This window comes from Lytechinus variegatus, chromosome 8 (genome assembly GCF_018143015.1).
Source record: "Lytechinus variegatus isolate NC3 chromosome 8, Lvar_3.0, whole genome shotgun sequence".
NCBI classification, from domain to species: domain Eukaryota; kingdom Metazoa; phylum Echinodermata; class Echinoidea; order Temnopleuroida; family Toxopneustidae; genus Lytechinus; species Lytechinus variegatus.
In genome coordinates this window covers 28,976,319-28,995,925 of record NC_054747.1, presented here as the reverse complement: position 1 = coordinate 28,995,925, position 19,607 = coordinate 28,976,319, and the positions used below count along the sequence as shown (strand labels likewise).

The 19,607-nt window shown below is 35.0% G+C and overlaps 1 protein-coding gene across 1 annotated transcript in view; it reads left to right on the top strand.

Annotated features, from left to right (window-relative positions):
* The window catches only part of LOC121419629 (fibropellin-1-like), a 41,060-nt gene that overhangs the window by 9,650 nt on the left and 11,803 nt on the right, over positions 1-19,607 (top strand). The window contains exons 4-18 of the mRNA XM_041614086.1: positions 136-275; positions 2,235-2,495; positions 4,483-4,596; positions 5,329-5,442; positions 5,690-5,773; positions 6,098-6,211; positions 6,434-6,547; positions 6,736-6,849; positions 8,765-8,878; positions 9,190-9,303; positions 15,646-15,759; positions 16,091-16,204; positions 17,212-17,325; positions 17,828-17,941; positions 18,471-18,584. Coding sequence (XP_041470020.1) covers positions 136-275; positions 2,235-2,495; positions 4,483-4,596; positions 5,329-5,442; positions 5,690-5,773; positions 6,098-6,211; positions 6,434-6,547; positions 6,736-6,849; positions 8,765-8,878; positions 9,190-9,303; positions 15,646-15,759; positions 16,091-16,204; positions 17,212-17,325; positions 17,828-17,941; positions 18,471-18,584 — 1,853 coding nt within the window. The remainder of the gene's footprint in view (positions 1-135; positions 276-2,234; positions 2,496-4,482; positions 4,597-5,328; positions 5,443-5,689; positions 5,774-6,097; positions 6,212-6,433; positions 6,548-6,735; positions 6,850-8,764; positions 8,879-9,189; positions 9,304-15,645; positions 15,760-16,090; positions 16,205-17,211; positions 17,326-17,827; positions 17,942-18,470; positions 18,585-19,607) is intronic.

The following is a 19,607-nucleotide window of genomic DNA, read 5'->3' as shown; positions in this document are numbered from 1 at the left end:
CATCCGTCGACTGGAATCGATCTTTTCTTCATCATACAATAATATCCAACGTTTTAAGATGGGATTTTCATATCCTTTCCCTACAGACAATTAATTAAAATCCGGTCAAATTCTCCTTTATTTTACTTGATACAGGAAGATTTACTGGACTGACAACGGGCAATACTCCAAGATTGAAATGGCCAATCCAGACGGGACAGAACGTGAGACACTCGTTGATGACAAAGTGGAGTTTCCGTTTGGCGACCCAACTGCCATCTGCCTGGATTCTACCGGTACATTAAAAAAAGGGTTCACCCTGAAAATGAGTAGCTTAAAAAAAATAATTAGAGAACAATATGGTTGAAGATTTGATGAGATTCCGTCAAAGAATAGCGGAGTCACGATATCAAAAAAAATAATTAAAAAAAGCATGACTTTGTATTGTGACAGACGAGCAGCTCCTCCATGTGTCATGTCTACAAACTGGATTTCCCGAAAAAAGGGTGATTTTATTTGCCCAGTGGATATATCGTCCAATACATCGTTTCATACCCCCTTCTGTAAGAAAAATATGTAATTAATTATGTTCTAAAAAAAATTTCATTCATGGAATGTCTTTTTACTCGATGTATAGGAAGCTTCGTGCATAATAACGTTAAAAATAATTTTAAAAAATGTCATGCATGTAAATCCCAAACTCTCTTATTCCGTGGGATTTCATCCAACCGTCACCAATATCTTTCTCTAATTTTGCTGTTTTCATTTCAAAGAAGTACTCAAGGTTAAAATAATACAATTCCAACATTTAAAAAGCAGACACAGGCAAACAAAGCACCGAAAATTGATCGGTATAAGACAAAGAATAACAAAGTGATGACATTTTACAGATTAGCATTATTTCGGCAGAACAATTATTTGCGTATCTTCACAAATATTCAATGAGAAATGTAATGATATCATGTCTCTTCTTATTACTTGTGTTTTATTACATTGAATTATCTTTGTTCAAATTTTCCTACTAAGAACTGAAATAAATGGAATGAAAAATGATTAAATGCATTTAGATATTCATTGATACAACGCATTTTATTTTAAGGGAACATATAATGCACACATGCATGGAAATGTGAAATAATTATAATTTCATGTACATGTATATAAGAAAAAACATGTTGATGTGGCTTCACAAGCCCATCTGGGCCCGGCATCTAATGAATATTCATGGCAACGACCGTGTAACTTTTTAAACAAATATTAAAAGTTAAAACTAAGTTTTCAAATTCAATAACTTTTTATCAGCTATCAGATCTGATTGACACAATTTTCCGCATTGTGCTCGGCGAATTTTGCTCTACTTTTGTACACATAATTATTTTCAGCCTACAGTTCCCCCTTAAAAGCAACTTATCCCAGGGCGAGTTTCGCCTTTGAAAATGTTATTTTGTGACTATAGAATAATATCGAAATTCAGAATGTTGTGTGCACTTTCCTAAACGGACAGAATATCTGATAAGCAGTAGACTGTTTGCTCGTGTAAGATTTAGTGCACAAACATTTCAAAGCATTTGTTATTGGTCGTTACACAGAGAAACTCTGTGTTAACCGGTTAATGAAATTTTAGAAAATATAAAGAGTCCAAACAGGCTTTATTTTAATACCATTCAGGGTGATATGTATATAAGTTTATACTTAAAAGATATGTTACTTCGTTTTCATTTGGTGATTATTTACTCAAAATGATGTAAATTCCCCATTTAACATATTGGTTTCGATACAATTTAAGTTCAAATGCTTTTACATTAATGCCTGCAGCCTATATTTGAATTCATAATGTGTCATGAGTGCAGTAAACCAGTAAATGAAATAGGTGACAAATGACCCGTATGAGGTAAAAAGCTGAGCGGATCATATCTTATTCAAATAACTTTCTTTCTGTGTGTGTGTTAATGTGTTTTCTTGATAATAGATATCTGATTCTACAACAAAAAATTATTTCATAATTTATGAGTACCAACTTGTCACACGAATCTCAAGTACCATCAAGCATGTCAAGGGTACAAGTTATAATCTGTGCTTAAAGTTTATATTATATTCAATAGTTTCCTTGTAAGTTACACGTTTAGTAACTTAGGTTACAAGGATAATTAAGATAAGATATTATGAAATTGTACATGCAAGCTCCGAACAAAATCTAGGCTAAGAAAACTATTAAAAAAAATATATAAAAACTAATTCATGTATCCTCCCAACAGAGCGAGTACTTTACTGGGCCGATATCACGGAAGACAGCATTAACGTTCTGAACCTAGACACCATGGAACACGGCTTTTTCCGTATTAACAATTCAACGCAGCATCCACTTGATCTCGCTCCATATGGCGTAGCAAAATATTTCGAGGATATTTATTTTACGGACAACAATTACAATGGACTATATAATGTTGATGTACCTGAGAATAATATATTCCTTGTATGGGGATTGCCCGCACCAGCTGAAATTCATATATATGTAGGTAAGGACAGCATAGATTTGTTGGTATGACGTATTTATCGCATTTGTTGTAACAACGGAAAACTTTACCAAGACTGTGATTTGTGATATAATAAATTGCACAAAACAAGTGATGGTTAAGAAGTATCGTCAAACACATGTAGTCTAATGTTAGCAAGTCTCATTAAAATGTCATTTAGGGGCAGTTATCCGATATGAGCTTGGAGAAAAACTTATCTAATTTTATTTGAAAATATAAGTCTTCATTATGGTACATAAAACTTGAATAAACATATTTCAGACATTTAGACGATTCTAATTCAGGTAACAATATAAATTTTATGCTATTTCAGTTAAAAGAAAGAAGAAGTTCGCCCTGACCAAAAGTTTAATGTAAAAGTAACAAAAAATTATTAAAAAATCCTGAAGGTTTGCAGGAATTTTATAAAATATCAGAATAGTTTTTTTACAGCTTCATTTTATTTGTCATTGAATATTCAAATGTAATTTCAATTATAACATTTAAAAAATGAAGAAAAAAAAAGAAAATGGTTTTATTTTACCTTCAGTTTAACAAAAATTATTTTGAATTCCACTCCTGAAAAAAAATAGATTTTAGTCATCATGAACTATTATACAGTTCAAATTTATGCTTTCTATTTTACATAACATATGGGGCAGCAGCTCGCATACGACGTAAGGAATCAAAATAATAACCTTTTTTTATCTTTCATGGATTTTTTTTCTCAAACTTTTGCCAATATTTTTTTTCTGTTAATCTGGGAATTTTATTTGGCGAGGGTGAACTTTCCTTTTAATTTGAATGAGCTGAAATTATTATTTAAAAAATACTTCAAAAATAACATTAAACACAAATTACGCCTACATTGATTTTTAACTTGATATCGCAACTTGTACATTTTGTTATTTTACTTTTCATTACATAGCATATATTTAATATGCGTCAAGGTCAATGGTTTTTTATCGTTGGACCGCACCTAACACCAGAATGGCAGACTGAATGTGGGCAAATACTGTATGTTATATTATGGATACGGAAATAAGTACAACTATACTGCTCCTTCTGTTGCATCTATATAGATTATTCCTGCCCGCTGCTCAACTTATGTGCATCTACGGGCACGTGTGTTCTTTCGAGACGTCAACCGACACTCGGTTATGTGTGTATTTGCGATGAAGGATACACCGGACTTCACTGTGAAATGAGTACGGAAAATAAACCAGGCCCCCGTTGCATAAATGTCGGTATTATGGTAAAATTGATATCCAGTAACATCTACCATAACAACAAAACTGAAAAGCCAATCGAAATCAAGGATTTTATTGAAGATACGATTGGATGGAAGATTTACCAAAGTATTTACTTTTATGCATCGAGGCCCCCAGAATTTCCTGATGTAGATATCTATTATAGGTACCATCAAAAGAAAATGGAGAAAAATGTCTTTATTTAGAATAAATATTAAACGGGAAAGAGTAATGACCACATTTCATCTCAAAAGATGTAACTTAAACAAATAAAATGATTAAGTTTTTTCAAAAGAAGTAAAACAGTGAAGCTCTGTCGAAAGGTGCGCTCTTTCGAGTCGTCAGTGGAACTCACTTGTGCGTATTTGCGATGAAAGATACACAAGATTTCACTGTGATTGGGGGCAGCGCTTCATGACTACGAGATGGCAATGAACAAAACGTTTCCATAACTGTACTCTAAACCGCTCGTCAAAACTCCATTTTGATGGAAAATTTTCACTTGATATCAATACAGAAAGCATAACATTGCACCCGAACACAAAACGCTTTATTTTAAAAGTGTTTATGTGTAAAAATTATGTTTATTGTAAAAAAAAATAATTTATTCTGGCAAAAAGCTCGATCTATGTATTCCTATTGAATTTGTAATTTCCGAAAATGTACAAGAACACCAAGCAATCATTCTAAATCAAAGATTTTTTGTAATGTGAATAATTGTTTTCCATAATCAATCGCAGATATAGATGATTGTAGCCCGTCTCCTTGCATGAATGGAGGGCTGTGCACAGATGGCGTAAATGCCTTTTATTGCACTTGCAGTCCTGGTTACACTGGCGCAACGTGTTCAACAGGTCAATACTTTTGTTATTGCCAATACATATTTATTTTTATACATGATATCGATTAAATGATTTACCAGTTCGAAAAGGCTTGTGAAACTCCCATTTATTTATTTTTCTTAGTCAATCATAGATATTTCCTGATATTGATAATGAAAAAATCAACAGTTAAAGCATGTAAATTTTACTTTTTGTCATTTCGAAAACGAATTACACATAAAGATGAGTGTAGGATATCGCTTTGCATGAATCGGAGCTGTGTGCACAAGGGGTAAATTCATTTATTGGACTTGCAATTTTGCATACAACGGCACTTGCTCAAAAGTTATTATAGATTCACACTCTCAAAAATATTGGGGAACATACTGTCCACATAACAACTGGTTAAGACTATCCAATTGTGTACTTTTGGTGAAAACTACACGGTATTGGTTAAAAACTACCAAGAATTTGATGGGGGTTACCAATTGTGCGGCAGTATGTTGGCCAACAATTTAAGATTGTATGCTTAGTTTTGTTCTCTTGAAACATGGAAAGGGAACTAATGATTGCAATTGACGGCAATATTAAAGCAAATGGGTAATTTCAAAATATCTACAATGACTTCCCGTGCACTTTATTGCATCATCGCAAATCCAGGATACTCATTTTCGTAATTCGTGCATATCTTATCAAAATACATTTTGTAGTGTCAAATATAATTTAACCGTGAACCAAAACATATGTGTTTCCTTCTTATTTCAGTCATCACCGGTTGTGGTCCTGACCGTTGTATGAATGGTGGAACCTGTAGAGATGGAATAAACTCTTACACCTGCGATTGTGCCCCTGGCTTTACTGGCATCATTTGTTCGATAGGTATGAGGCTATTCTACTATCAATTTCATGTTCTTCATTTCATGACCTATAACATCGTCCTAATTTACGTTGATTTTCACTTTTTTCAATTTAAAGGGTTAAATTTTTTGAAAATGTTGATAATTGCTCGGTTGAAATCTAAAATCTAAAAATGTAGCATTTTTTTTGTTTAATATATTGCAATGATTGTAATGAAATATAATGCATCAACTAAGTGAAGAAAAACTAAGTTTGTCTTACATTTGAAATATCAACTGTTGTGACCCTGACAGTTGCATAAATGGTGGGACCTGTAAAGACGGAATAAATGTGTATACTTGCAATTGTGTTCGTTCGTTCTCGCTTTTACTGGAAATACTTGTTTGATATGTATTTATCAAATGTTTCATCAGTTTCAAATTTTTAACATTATGCACTATTTAAGAAAAAAGGATTGACCTTATAACATAAACATTGTGTCATTCATTGAAAATTATAACAAATAATTATTGACTACAACATTGGATCTATGGTAATATGCACGATTGTTATAAAACTTTCTGTATTCATATTATGCTTCAAATATACATGTACATGTATATTGCAATAAATGTAATCAAATAGTATATTTCCAATGAGTGAAGCATTATAATTGTTTTTCTGTCTAATATTACAGATATCAACGATTGTGATCCTGACAGTTGTATGAATGGAGGAACCTGTAGAGATGGTATAAACTCTTTCACCTGCGATTGTGTTGATGGTTTTACTGGAAGTACTTGCTTCATAGGTATTTGCCAATTTATTATCAATTTCAAATTCTAAGTTTTAAACATTCAAGCGAAGAAGAATCGTTCTCAATAGGCTAATAATACAACTGTCATATTATTGAAGTAATATGCGTAATTGCGTGACTATTTACATTCAAATATGCATCCTTTTCAATGACTGACATTAAATATAATTTAGCAAATGAGTAAAGCAATAAGTGTTCTGTCTTTATCAAATACAGATATCAACGATTGTGACACTGACAGTTGTATGCATGGAGGAACCTGTAGAGATGGAATCAACTCTTACACCTGCGATTGTGTTACTGGCTTCACAGGTTCACTTTGCTCAACAAGTAAAATATAATTTATTTTCTTTCTTTGTCTGCCCTTAAAATGAGTGTAAATTTGAATGAATACGGATTGCTTCACTGAGATATACGATATAGTATCTAATGCCTTCTTGAAATCTAAATTACAATGACGAAAATAAGAAATAACAGCCACTTGGTAAAGAACTAAGTCTATCTGTCTTTTATTACAGATATCAACGATTGCGGTCCTGGCAGTTGTATGAATGGAGGAACCTGTAGAGATGGAATAAACTCTTACACCTGCGATTGTGTCACAGGATTCACAGGTTCACTTTGCTCAACAAGTAAATAATAATTCATTTCTTTATTTGTACCCTTTATCAAAATTAGTGTTGATTGGAATAAATATAGATTGTTTTCTGAGATCTACAATATGTCATTATAATTCCCTCTTGACTATTGCTCGTGCGAGAGTTTGCGATCATTTGGCCACAATATACACTGTTGGTCATAAATGTGGAATATTTTTTTATCCAATTTTCACAGTATGATTTGAATATGGCGTTTATGGTGCATGATAACCACTTTACTTTATTATTCTGCCTTTTACACACGTTTGACAGTGATATTTTACAAGTTTATGTTCTAAGCGATGGATGTCATGAGCATAGAACAACAATGACGACAATAGACAAAGGATCATGAGATATTTATTTTCAATCTCTCAGTTTTCCAGATGACTTCTTTTTTGTGATTTAATGGATAAATTTGCATCAAACTTGAGTCATTGCTCTTACTCAGTCACTAGTATCGGGTATGTCTACCTCTGGCACGAACCAGCGAATGCAGACGTCATGGCATGCTGTCCACTAGCTTGTTGATGACGTCAACAGGCATAGCGTCCCATTCTTCCCTCAGAGCTTCTGCCAACTCCTGCAGATTTTGAGGAATGACCTCTCTGTCGTTGATGGTTCGGCCTAGGGCATCCCATGCATGCTTTATGGGGTTCATATCCGGCGAATAAGCTGGCCATGGCAACTGTACGACGCCCTCTCCCTCCAGGAATTCCCTTACTGTAGCGGCCCTGTGCGGTCTGGCAATGTCATCCTGCAGTCGGAAATTGTGCCCATACACTCGTCTTGCATATGGAAGACAGTGGAACTCCAAGATATCGCTGTAGGCGGCGGCGTTGACGTTTCCGTCCGGAACCACCAGTGGCGTTTTCCCTCCATAATGGATGCCGGCCCATATCATCACGGAGCCGCCTCCGCCTGAAGTCGTCTCGTGGATACATCCATCGCGAAGGTTTTCCCCGGCTAATCGACGAACTCGTTGTCTCCCATCCTTTTGGTCAAGGATGAACTGGCTCTCGTCCGTGAAGACCTCATGTTGCCAATGTCCTGGATGAAGCCTTCTGTGCTCCCTAGCCCAAAGAAGACGAGATACTCTGTGGCGAACAGACAGGCGTGGACATTTGGTCAACTATCGTGCTCGGTAACCATGTTGGAGCAATCTGCAATGAACGGTTGACCGGGAAACGTTGATCCCATGATATATCCTCCACAAACAACGAAGACGGCTCGTGGGTAATTTCCGGTTTCTGCGGCCGAAAAATCAAGAGTTGGTGATCATCTCTTCTTGTGGTCAATCTGGGACGTCCTGGAGATTTCCGTGGCCGCACATATTTCCCGCCTCACGTTGACGTTTAAGAATCTTAGAGACTGCACTCTGTGATATCCCTAGGACTTCTGCGATATCAGTCTGCTTGTAGCCCTCCTGTCGCAGTGCTACCATTCTCTCGCGTGTTGCTGTTGCCGTTGGACCAGGAATAGTCCACAGGAAACGTCTCTACCGATTTTTATTTCAAACGGTACAAAGAACTCGAAAAAATTCAACCTTCTTCTACACAGTGCTAAATTAGGGAAAGGGACAGAATATCATATGCATAGGCTTTTAAAGTCTACAACAAAAGAATTTATTACGTAATCCAAATTTCTCATGTTATAATGTCACCTAATGGGGAAACATTATTTAATCACTCAATTACCACTTTGTTTACGCGTAGCCTTTCAAATACCAACAAAACTGTCGATTTTTATTCAAAAATATTTTATTCCACCTTTATGACCAACAGTGTATGTTGCACAGAATCGCATCGGTCATGTCGGTTGTAAGCAGTAGCACCACCAATTGAGAAAAGGGCTTAAATCAATTATATTTCACTGAACTAAAATCAATGCTCTTTGTTCTTCCTCACAGATCTCAACGAGTGTAGTCCTGACAGTTGTATGAATGGTGGAACCTGTATAGATGGAATGAACTCTTTCACCTGCGATTGTGTTCCTGGCTTTACTGGCAGTATTTGTTCCATAGGTATTTGCAAAATTCGATATTATCATAATGGCACATGCCATGCATTATTCATGCATTATTCAAGTTAAAGAAATGCAGCCTCATTAATTATTGCAAAATTAACTTTCACTAAGTTGCTTACAGTGACTTAAGTCTTGTGTGATATAAAATTAAATGAAATATAGAATGGAATATACAATGACGATATTACTCAAATCAGGTGCATCATTGCTAGACTGGTTCTGCCTTTGATATTAAATCTTCAAAAATCGTATTCCATTGACTATTTTACGGGATGCTATTTGTTTCTATATAATCTCTATACATTACAGATATCAACGATTGTGACCCTGACAGTTGTATGAATGGTGGAACCTGTAGAGACGGAATAAACTCTTACACCTGCGATTGTGCCACTGGCTTTACAGACGCACTTTGCTCAACAGGTAAATTATATATTTTTTTCCTACCCTGCTCGGTGAAATGAATATGGATTTCCTGAATCCTGTATCTCCGAACTCTCGGATCTCAACTGAACTAATATCAGTGCTAATTAAACAAATAAATTTTCATCTACAGTCTGTGCATCCCCAAGAAAAACTCTGCACTTTTGAAATGGCTGCCAAATGAAAAAAAAAACATGTATCACTTTCGGGGAAAACACCTACTTATATGGGAGCCAATAAAGTCAACTTTCAAATGAAACCAAGAAAAATGGAAAACTATGCAAGTTTGAACGAGCACTACCCATTTAATCAAAGGGTTATGCAAATAAGGCTGGGCAGGAATTCAGCCCTTCAATTTCTATCAGTTTTTAAGAGACAAATCCTTTGAAATTTTCAAAGTTAAGAGTGATGTAATAAATTATTGATAAATCGTGACCAGTTTTGGTTGTTTAAGCAAATTGCTCAAATTACTCAAAATATTGAATTGAACTGTAATGCATGTGTGAACATCACTTGCACTTTTTTGGGACAGCATTTCCACTTTGTGGATCTCAGCAATGCATTCATGGGAGTCGGGAGACTAGGGTGGAATAGGACTTAAGTGGTAGAAGTGGGTTGATGGAATAAGTGTCAACAGAACATTTAGCCCCCCCCCCCCCCCCCCCACTTCCCTCTCATCTGCCCTCCCCGTCCTGTTGAGAGACTGATTAATTGCTATTACATGTACGCATGAGGTCTAGAGCAGAGTGTTGATTTAACGATAAATTCTGAAAATTGGGCCATCAACCTTTACTTATCCATCATTTAATCAAATCAATCAATGTGCAGTGTGATCAATCAAACATTCATTTCATCAACGAATAATTATTTCATGAATCATATTAATCAGTCATTTCCTTGGTAATCATTCAATCAAAAAAATACCATCAGTCACCGGTCACTTGGCAGTTGAGTTTTGAATAGACTACCATCAGGGAAGTGGGACAGAGAGAGGGGGAGCAGAGGAAATGGAGCTGGGGGTACATATAACTTGTAATTTGTAAAAGAACACAAAGAAGAGGAATGCCCTTTTAACCTAGTCTTACCATATCTCGCCCTCGACATGCTTGTAACAGGTACCATTACATTACTCCGACTCTCACGAACACACTGCTGAGGTACTCAAGATATACTTAAAATGCTGCGCTACAGCATTCCTGTTCACTCATGCAGTAATTTAAATTTAGTAACTTAAAAAAATTAACTACCTAAGAAACTTATCTCGCTTATTAATTAAGCATAACACACTGCAAGTTCTAAAGGACTATTAAACCTCTCAGAAACTGAAAGGTTGATTCCGGTCCAGCCTAGCCAAGCTTAGTTTCTCAGGAGGAGGGAGGGGGGAGTGGTAAAGATGGATGGAGGGGTGGCTGAATGTACTATTGACCATTATCCAATCAAGCAACTTCACCTACTTAAGTCATATCCCCCCCTATTCTTCTGACTCTCATAAACACATTTAATTACTGAGATCCACATGATAGAGTCAAAATGCTGCATTAAAAATTGCAAATCATTGATCGCTCAAGCATTAGATTTCAACTTAATAACTCATGAAATTTTCTCAACAACAAACTGATCGATTCGTCATGAAAGCCTCATCTTTGTAATTAAAAAAAAACAAATTGGAAGGCTAATTAGTCCAGTCAATCTAGCCAGAATAGGGGGTAACCCGCCACTAATTGCAACACGAGATATTCCACTGAAATGCTTTCCAGGAAGGTCCCCTAAACAACATACTAAAAGTCCCAAGAAATCCAAGCAGTGGAAATTTATGAAATTTGCATATTATGCAAATTAGCCATGAAAAATTCGAAAAAGAAGGAAAATAATCCAAAAATTACAAATTAAATGTCCAAAACAATTTAATTTGAATGGAAATTCATGATAAATAACTGAATTCAATGTTTTTAATCAAAAGTGCAAAAAATTCTACCTCGTTTGCATATTATGCAAATAAGCATCCATATATTGAAAAAAATGTCAAGATATTGTGATTTTTCTCATATAGACTGCTTGAATAAATTCCATTAATCATGTTAATGTTGTCATTGATATGCTATTATATCACTAAGCATGATAATTCATCCCAATGCCTGAAAATTAATTTGCATATTATGCAAATTAGCCATTTAAGAAAATAGAAAATGAGGAAATTACATTGTAATCCAAAGATTACAAATTAAATGTCCACAGCAAGTTATTTCAAACAAAATTTCATAATGAATAAACAAGTTTATTTAAAAAAGCTAGCAAATCTGCCTCATTTGCATATTATGCAAATAAGTATTATAGAAAATGTAAAAAAAATGATTTTTGTCACATTGACTGCAGTGAAAGCATTTCAATTTTTAAATTAGTATGCTGCTATCACTAAGCATTCAAATCCTAATATTTATATTCCATGAAAAATACTGGAAAAATGTTCTTTGCTTCCTAAGCTGCGTTGTTAGTCTGACAAGATAATGGGATTGGCAAGAACAAAGCACAGTATTTGAATTGGTGAGTAGTTTGTGAGAGTTGACAACCCTTTCTTATATGGATGGGAACAACTTAGATTTTCTTGAAATTTCACTGTATAAACATGATTAAGGGAGGCCAGGAAAAGCAAACTTATGGCAGGTAAGATCAGATGAGTAGTCTCATTAAGAAGTGTAGCAGAGATTCCGTCTGGCCTGGTAGCTTCATGCAGGTTTTTTTTTAAACAATTTCTCCAGTAGTCTGGCTACACCTGCTTGACTAAACAATATGTTATCTGGCCATATCTGGGTCAGGACTGGGTCCCAGGACTTGTAGATCAGCATCATCATCAGTGGTGAATACTAAGACTAAAAATCTTTGCCTTCCTGTAATAATGCTATTCCAATGTAGTCATAGCTCCCAACATGCTAATTGTTACAGCCTGGAACATTGTCAATCCGGTCAACAAATTATGTATTACAGGCTTGTCTACAAACCCTCTTATGGCTCTCTTTAATGCATTGTAGCAATTCTGAGCTTTACCTTACTGATGCTTTTGGAGCTCTAAAATGTGCAAGCCTTCCTAGCCTTTCTCTAGAACTCTTGACATCTTCCGACACAGCTTCTGTCCATTGTCTCATTGAGGCAACTTGTGTCGGAAGAAAACATGGTTAACGGTGTGTTCTTGTTAAAGTCCTCTTGATTGGCATTCAGTCTCCTATGCTCGACTTGTCGGATTTCAGTACAGAGATTTGTATGATTGTACATCTACATGACACTATTAAAGTCAGCATTCCTCCAGAAGAACATCCATAGTCGTACAATGATTACTAAAAGGTTTATTCCTCTGGATAACCTCACAGTATAGACATAAGTAACACCTATGTGGCAAATACATCCTAGAAGTGGTACACACTGTCTCATCATTGTTGGATGGTATTTGATGGTGTTGTTAAGGGTGTTCTATTATATTGTGTCCTCTTGTTGGAAGGGCAATAAACTGGCTTAGTCCTCCATCTGCTTTGTTCATTGTCTCACTGAGGAATTATGTTTACCATGAATATCAGAAAATTAATATTATTATTTGCATACGACTTACTTAGAAACTATAGCTTTAATATTTGGTGATGGTTGGCATAGATTTATCAAAGAGGAAAGAACAGAAAATGGACGCTTCATCATGAAGCAACAAATGGATTCAGCAAAAACGTCTAATCACGATTCCTGTATCTGAGAAACATGCCTATAATGCACTTTAAGCCTTTATCATGAATTTATGAATGGCTTTCATGTCGCTCGTATAGTAAAATGCCCATTGTTACTTATCTTAAGCATGCCCAGAGATCTTGTGATCCAAGCAAGTACTCATATTCACCACCAAGACAAGTGATGATGATGATGATAATGATGATGATGATGATGATGATGTGTTCTTATCAAGCACCGGTATCCGCCTCAGCTGGGTGCTCATGGCGCTTGCTCAAAAATAGGAATTATCTAACGAATTTCAATGTCTTCATGGTCTTCAAATAGTGCCTAGGATCATTATTCAGTTCAAGTACTGTCCTAGTAATGCTACAATTCTTGGGATAGTGTTGGAGTGGGGAACAGAAAGGTCTTCTGGTAAGACTCAAAAGTTGATTGGGTCTCTGCTCTCCTGATAAATTGGGGAAGGCTAATCCGCAGCTATGGCCCAGAGATGTAGAAGGCTCTGTCACCCCAGGTTGTGTGACTGAGTGATTCTCTCAGCAATGCTTGATCTGAGACTGCGTGTTGGTCTATGCTGAGATAAGAGCTCTGATATGTAGGATGGTGATTTTTCGTCAAGCGCTTTGAATACAAGGACCCCAAGTTTATAAGCTAAGTGATGTGCTACAAGGACCAAATATTCGAAGCTAATGGACTTTTATTTGTACGGGTGTGACATCTTGTGCTGATCTTTGGTAATCCAGGAGCTTGCTAGCGTGGACTATACTTGCAAACTTTACAAAGTCAAGAAGAGAGCAAGACTGGGATGGAAATATTGAAGCATTCAAGCAGTGGGATCCATGTAGAATGGACTCATCATTGTACAATATGAGTGGGGTAACTGCTCGTGACAAAAGTCAATATCAACCAAGCAAGAAGTGTAGGAAGGTCATCATGGTTAATACACATAATCTATATGGAATTTTCGAGGAAAGTATCACGTATGTGTTTCCTTGAATATTTATAACATGTCGGATGCTTATTTGCAGAATAATTAAATTACAATTCAGATATTAAGCTGATTATTAATGTATTTGCCATTCTTAGTGATCACATCATATTGATCTAGACTGAAATGTTTTCATAACTGTTTTTGTGAGAAAAATAAAAAATTCTTATTTTTTTTCCATTCAATAATGCTCATATATATGCAAATGAGGTAGAATTATTTACGATTCTTTATTTAAGAAATAAATAGATTTGTATAACTTATCATAGGCTTCAGTTCAATTCGCATTGTTTTCTGCACTTGATTTCATATATTTGGATTATTTTCCTTATTTGTAATTTATTATGGCTAATTTGCATAAAATGCAAATTTTGTGATTTTCCTTTATGCTTGTATATTTAAGGACTTTTAATATGGTGTTTAGGAAACCTTCCTGTAAGGTATTGCTATATTGCCATATTCCAATTTAAATAGATAATCTACTGCAATTTTTGAGGGATGTATCACCAGTGTGTTTCCTTGAATATTAATAACATGTTAGATAATTCTATTTGCATAATATGCAAATTACACCACAGACACTAAGCTGAGTACAAATGTATTCAACGTGATAGTGATAGCAGTGATAGCAGCATGTAAACTTAAATATTAATAAAATTTTCAAGCAGTAAATGAGAGAAAAATCACAATTCCTTGACATTTTTCCATATTAGGATGCTTATTTGCATAATATGCAAATGAGGTAGATTTTTGTCCCTTTTGACAAAATTCATTGAATAGTTTATTTATCACGAATTTTTGCCCAAATTAAATTGTTTTGGACAGTAAATTTGTTAGCTTTGGGCTATTGTCCTTATTTTTCTAACTTTTTTGGCTAATTTGCATAATATGCAAATTTCATAAATTTCCAATGCTTGGATTTCTTGGGACTTTTAGTATGTTGTTTAGGGGACCCTCCTTGAACGCATTGCAGTGGAATATCTCGTGTTGCAATTAGTGATGGGTCAAACCCTATATTGACTGGACTAAATCCCTACCCAGTCTCATTTTCATACCCCTGGTTTAACATGTTTTAGTGGGCAGTGTGTACTCAAGCATGAATGGATTTCCAACTTGTTGGGTGTCGTTTGAAAGTTGACTTTATTGGCTTTCAACATGTATAGGTTTTTTCCCCAAAGGGATTTTTGGATTTGGCAACCATTTCAAAAGTGTATTGTTTCTTGGGGGAAGCACTGTAGGTGACAAAACAATTTTATTAACTGAAATCCGCTGCGAGTTTTAAATATCTTTTTTTTCAATACTATACGGCAGACTTTTCTGCTTTCATGGGTTTTCAATTTAATGTAAAGCACTCAATCAACTAATTTCCGTATATATACATATATATATCGCTTGAAAAGGTACACGGGAATATCTGTGCACTTGCTCGAGGTTGTCTATGGGCAAAAGGAATGCAATTGGATAATACATGTATTATTTTCGAATATCAGTGATAATTGTCTCGTGCAAATAATTACATCAATGCCCGACCAAAATGCTAATTTCTGCATTTACCGTATTCTACTCTATTAACTTCGTGATGACTATAATAAAATATAATTTAGCCAATGGTTAAAAGTTGTAAGTCTGGCTCTTTTACATTACAGATATTAACGATTGTGACCCTGACGGTTGTATGAATGGTGGAACCTGTAGAGATGGAATAAACTCTTTCACCTGCGATTGTGTTCCCGGCTTTACTGGCAGTACTTGTTCAATAGGTATTTGCCGAATTCTGAAGTTTAAATATGTGTTTAAGGAAATAAGAATTGACTTTTTTATTACTGCAAGGTACTGTCCCGTTTCGGTTGCTGTTATTATTTTTCTTTTGTTTTTATTTTAGTAATACAAAAATACGAGTTACTCCGTTATTATCGTCGTCATATTCATCAATTGGATGCCTTTAAAACGGCAATAGTACCAAAGTAATGTTCGTAACTGCTAGATGTTGAGTATTTACATTCAACTATGCATGTACATATATTCCAATCACTGAGATCAAATGTAATAGAGGAAATGAGTAAAGCAATTATGTTCTGTCCTATATTACAGATATCAATGATTGTGACCCTGACAGTTGTTTGAATGGTGGAACCTGTAGAGATGGAATAAACACCTTTACCTGCGACTGTATTATTGGCTTTACTGGAAGTATTTGTTCGACAGGTACTTGCAAAATTTGTCAGTACCGGAGCGATGACATCAGTTGCCATGGTGTCACAGCGGCCTGGTTCGAAACAAAATAGTTATATCGGGGGCTGTTTCTTAAAGCTGTTCGTCAGTTAGGAGTGACTTTATGAACGACTGGTGATCCTTTCTTACGCGCTAAACCATCGTCAATTTATTATTGCATTTACCACAGTCGTTCTTAACCTACGAACAGCTTTATGAAACGGCGCCCTGTTATGACTCTTAGATTAATGGTAACAACCAGGACAAACACATCACCATTTTGATTTGCAAAATACAAATGGGTATATACGATCGTGCATCTGCGACTCAGTTTATAACCAGGCGGTTTGATCTCATGACATCGTGATGTCCCACTCCGGTACCCTATTCCATATTAGAAGTTTCATGCATCATTTACATGTAAGCGACGGGGATTTAACTTCAATTCTTAATCATTGGAATATCCAGTTACATCTGATCTTGTTTATCTTGTCTTATTCGAAATAAGAAATACAAAAATGGATTATACTTCTGTTTTAAATACTAAACTAAACGTAACTTTTGGTTTACTGCAGCACTAATTTTCGCAGATATTAACGATCGCGGTCTTGTCATTCAAGAATCTGTGATATGGTATAGAATGTCACTTTTCACGCCTTTGATTGTGTTCCCGGCTTTACTTGAGGAACTTCCTCGATTGGAATTTGCCAAACATATCATCAATTTAGTTTTACACATTTCATGCATTATTTAAGCGACGGAGTTTTAACTTCATTGATTATGGAAATATCCTGTCTCGTGTGTTTGTTTATTTTCCTTGTTTGTATGTAAATTCAGAATACAATGGTTCCAAAGTGAAGTCATTATTGTTAGACTAAGTTAACTGTATCTGCTTCATGTATATATATAGACACACACATATATATTATAAACATTAAAATGACTGTAAAAGTAATTTAGCCAACACGTATTGCACTAATTGTACTGGCTTTTCATCACAGATATCAACGATTGTGACCCTGACAGTTGTATGAATGGTGGAACCTGTAGAGATGGAATAAACACCTTTACCTGCGATTGTGTTGCTGGTTTCACAGGCTCACTCTGCTCAACAAGTAAAAGATAATCCATTTTTTTTCTGTATTTGTTATTTTGTCACAAAGAGTTTGGAATTAATTGAATATAGATTTCTTGACTTCTAGGTATCTTCATGTCCCCGATTGAACTAAAAACAGCATTGGTTTAACAGCAAAGAATCGTCAGAAAAAATATCCCTGAAACACTTGATAAATGTAAATCTAAACCACCCAATCATAATTCGTTGAACCAATTATTTTTTACTGCTGAAATAATCAATCAAATGAAAAGAAAAAAAAACAGAGCAGGAAAACGGGCTAGGGTTGGAGATATATATCTGCAAGTGCACGAAATAGTCTCTGGACAGGAGGATGCAATTTGATGATTCTCAAATATTAAGGACGTTGTCTCGTGCGAATCATTGCGTCGTCACTCGACCCAAATGCACATTCATATTTTAAGTTTATCTCGAGTCGCAGTGACTGTAACCAAATATGATAGATCCACTGAGTAACGTGTTGAGCTTGTCTTACATTACAGATAACAACGATTGTGACCCTGACAGTTGTTTGAATGGAGGAACCTGTAGAGATGGAATAAACTATTACACCTGTGATTGTGCTGCTGGCTTTACAGGTGCACTTTGTTCAACAAGTAAATGATAATTTGTTTTCTTTATTTGTACTTTTTCAAAATGAGTGTTGGTTGGGTTGAATGTGGATTGTTTCCACTGAAATCTTCTATACGGTTTTTTTTTTTGTTCAGTGCATTTCTTTAGATATTACAGTGATTATGTAACAAGACAATAGCCATTGGGTAAAGCACTGTGTTTGTCTGCCTTATGAACAGATATCAACGATTGTTGTCCTGACAGTAATGTATGAATGGGGAAACTTGTATAGATGTAATACATTCTTACACTTGCAAATGTGTTCCCGGCTTTACTGAAATGATTAGTTCAATCATGTTAATAGGTACATGCAAAATGTATTATCAATTAAAAAAAATCGAAGTTATTTTTGTTTTCATTTTTTAAACAAAATATCAAATAATCATATAACGGTACTATCTCCGAAGAAAACGTGCGCAATCGCTACACTATTGTAGTGACTTTGTGATTCACATATACATATGCATTACAATGAATAAACGATGAGTTCCACAATTTGTCCGTCTATTACAGATATCAATGATTGTGACCCTGACAGTTGTAAGAATGGTGGAACCTGTAGAGATGGAATAAACTCTTATACCTGCGATTGTGTTGCTGGCTATACTGGCAGTATTTGCTCGATAGGTATTTGCAAAATTTCATATCTTCATAATTGTACATTTTATACATTAATCAAGTGAAAGAATTTCAACTTCACTTTTCATTGCAAACTTCAGTTTAACTATGCTGCTAACATTTCCTTAAATCTTGTCTAACATAAAATTGAACAGAAGCAAGAATAGGTTATACAAAGATGATGTTACTAAAATCAGGTGCACCATTGCTAGCCTGATTCTGATTTTGATAATAAATCTTCTGAAATCGTATTCCATTGACTATAGTACGAGATGAAGGGAAGGCGGGGTAGGTTTAGCATATGGGGAATTGAGCCACCACCCCCAGGCCAATAATGAATGAGTCAGAAATTATGGAGGTGTCATGTATTGATGACTCATTACATAGCCCTTAACCCCACCACATTGTTTTCAACTGTAAAACAAAAAGTAGTTTTTAGAGGGAAAAAACAAATTTCGGTCAAAAAAGTAAAAAAAGGGGTGAAATAGATAAGTGTTTTCTACACACACACGTCTTTACATATAAGAACACATAAAAACGACATACCAAGAAGGTTTTTAATCCGTCCCCCTTTGAAAAGATTTTTGGAGTAAAAGATTACAAATTTATCACTTATATTTTCCTGATATTCAAATATCATATTTACTTATGTAAATTCAAAATAACATTCCTTCATTTCATCGTTTTAAAGTCTATTTGAACACTTGTAAGGAAACAGAATATCGCATTGCCAAAAAGAAAGGTACTCTTGCACTTCACTTTAGGAAGTGGAAATATGTGTTCTGATGTACAGTGTACTTGTGTAAGAAACTGCTTGTATATTAGATGTACTTGTTTTCTAGCTGAGCTCCTTTATTCCATGTAATACTGCTTTGATCTGATTCATTTTGATTATATTATTGTTTTTTATTTCGATTATATTTTGATATTTGTGTAATCATTTTATCGATCAATAAAAACTTAATGAAAAGAAGGTAGGCACTTATGAACCAAGTTTGAAAGGACACTCTTAAAAAAAATAAAAAGAGAAAG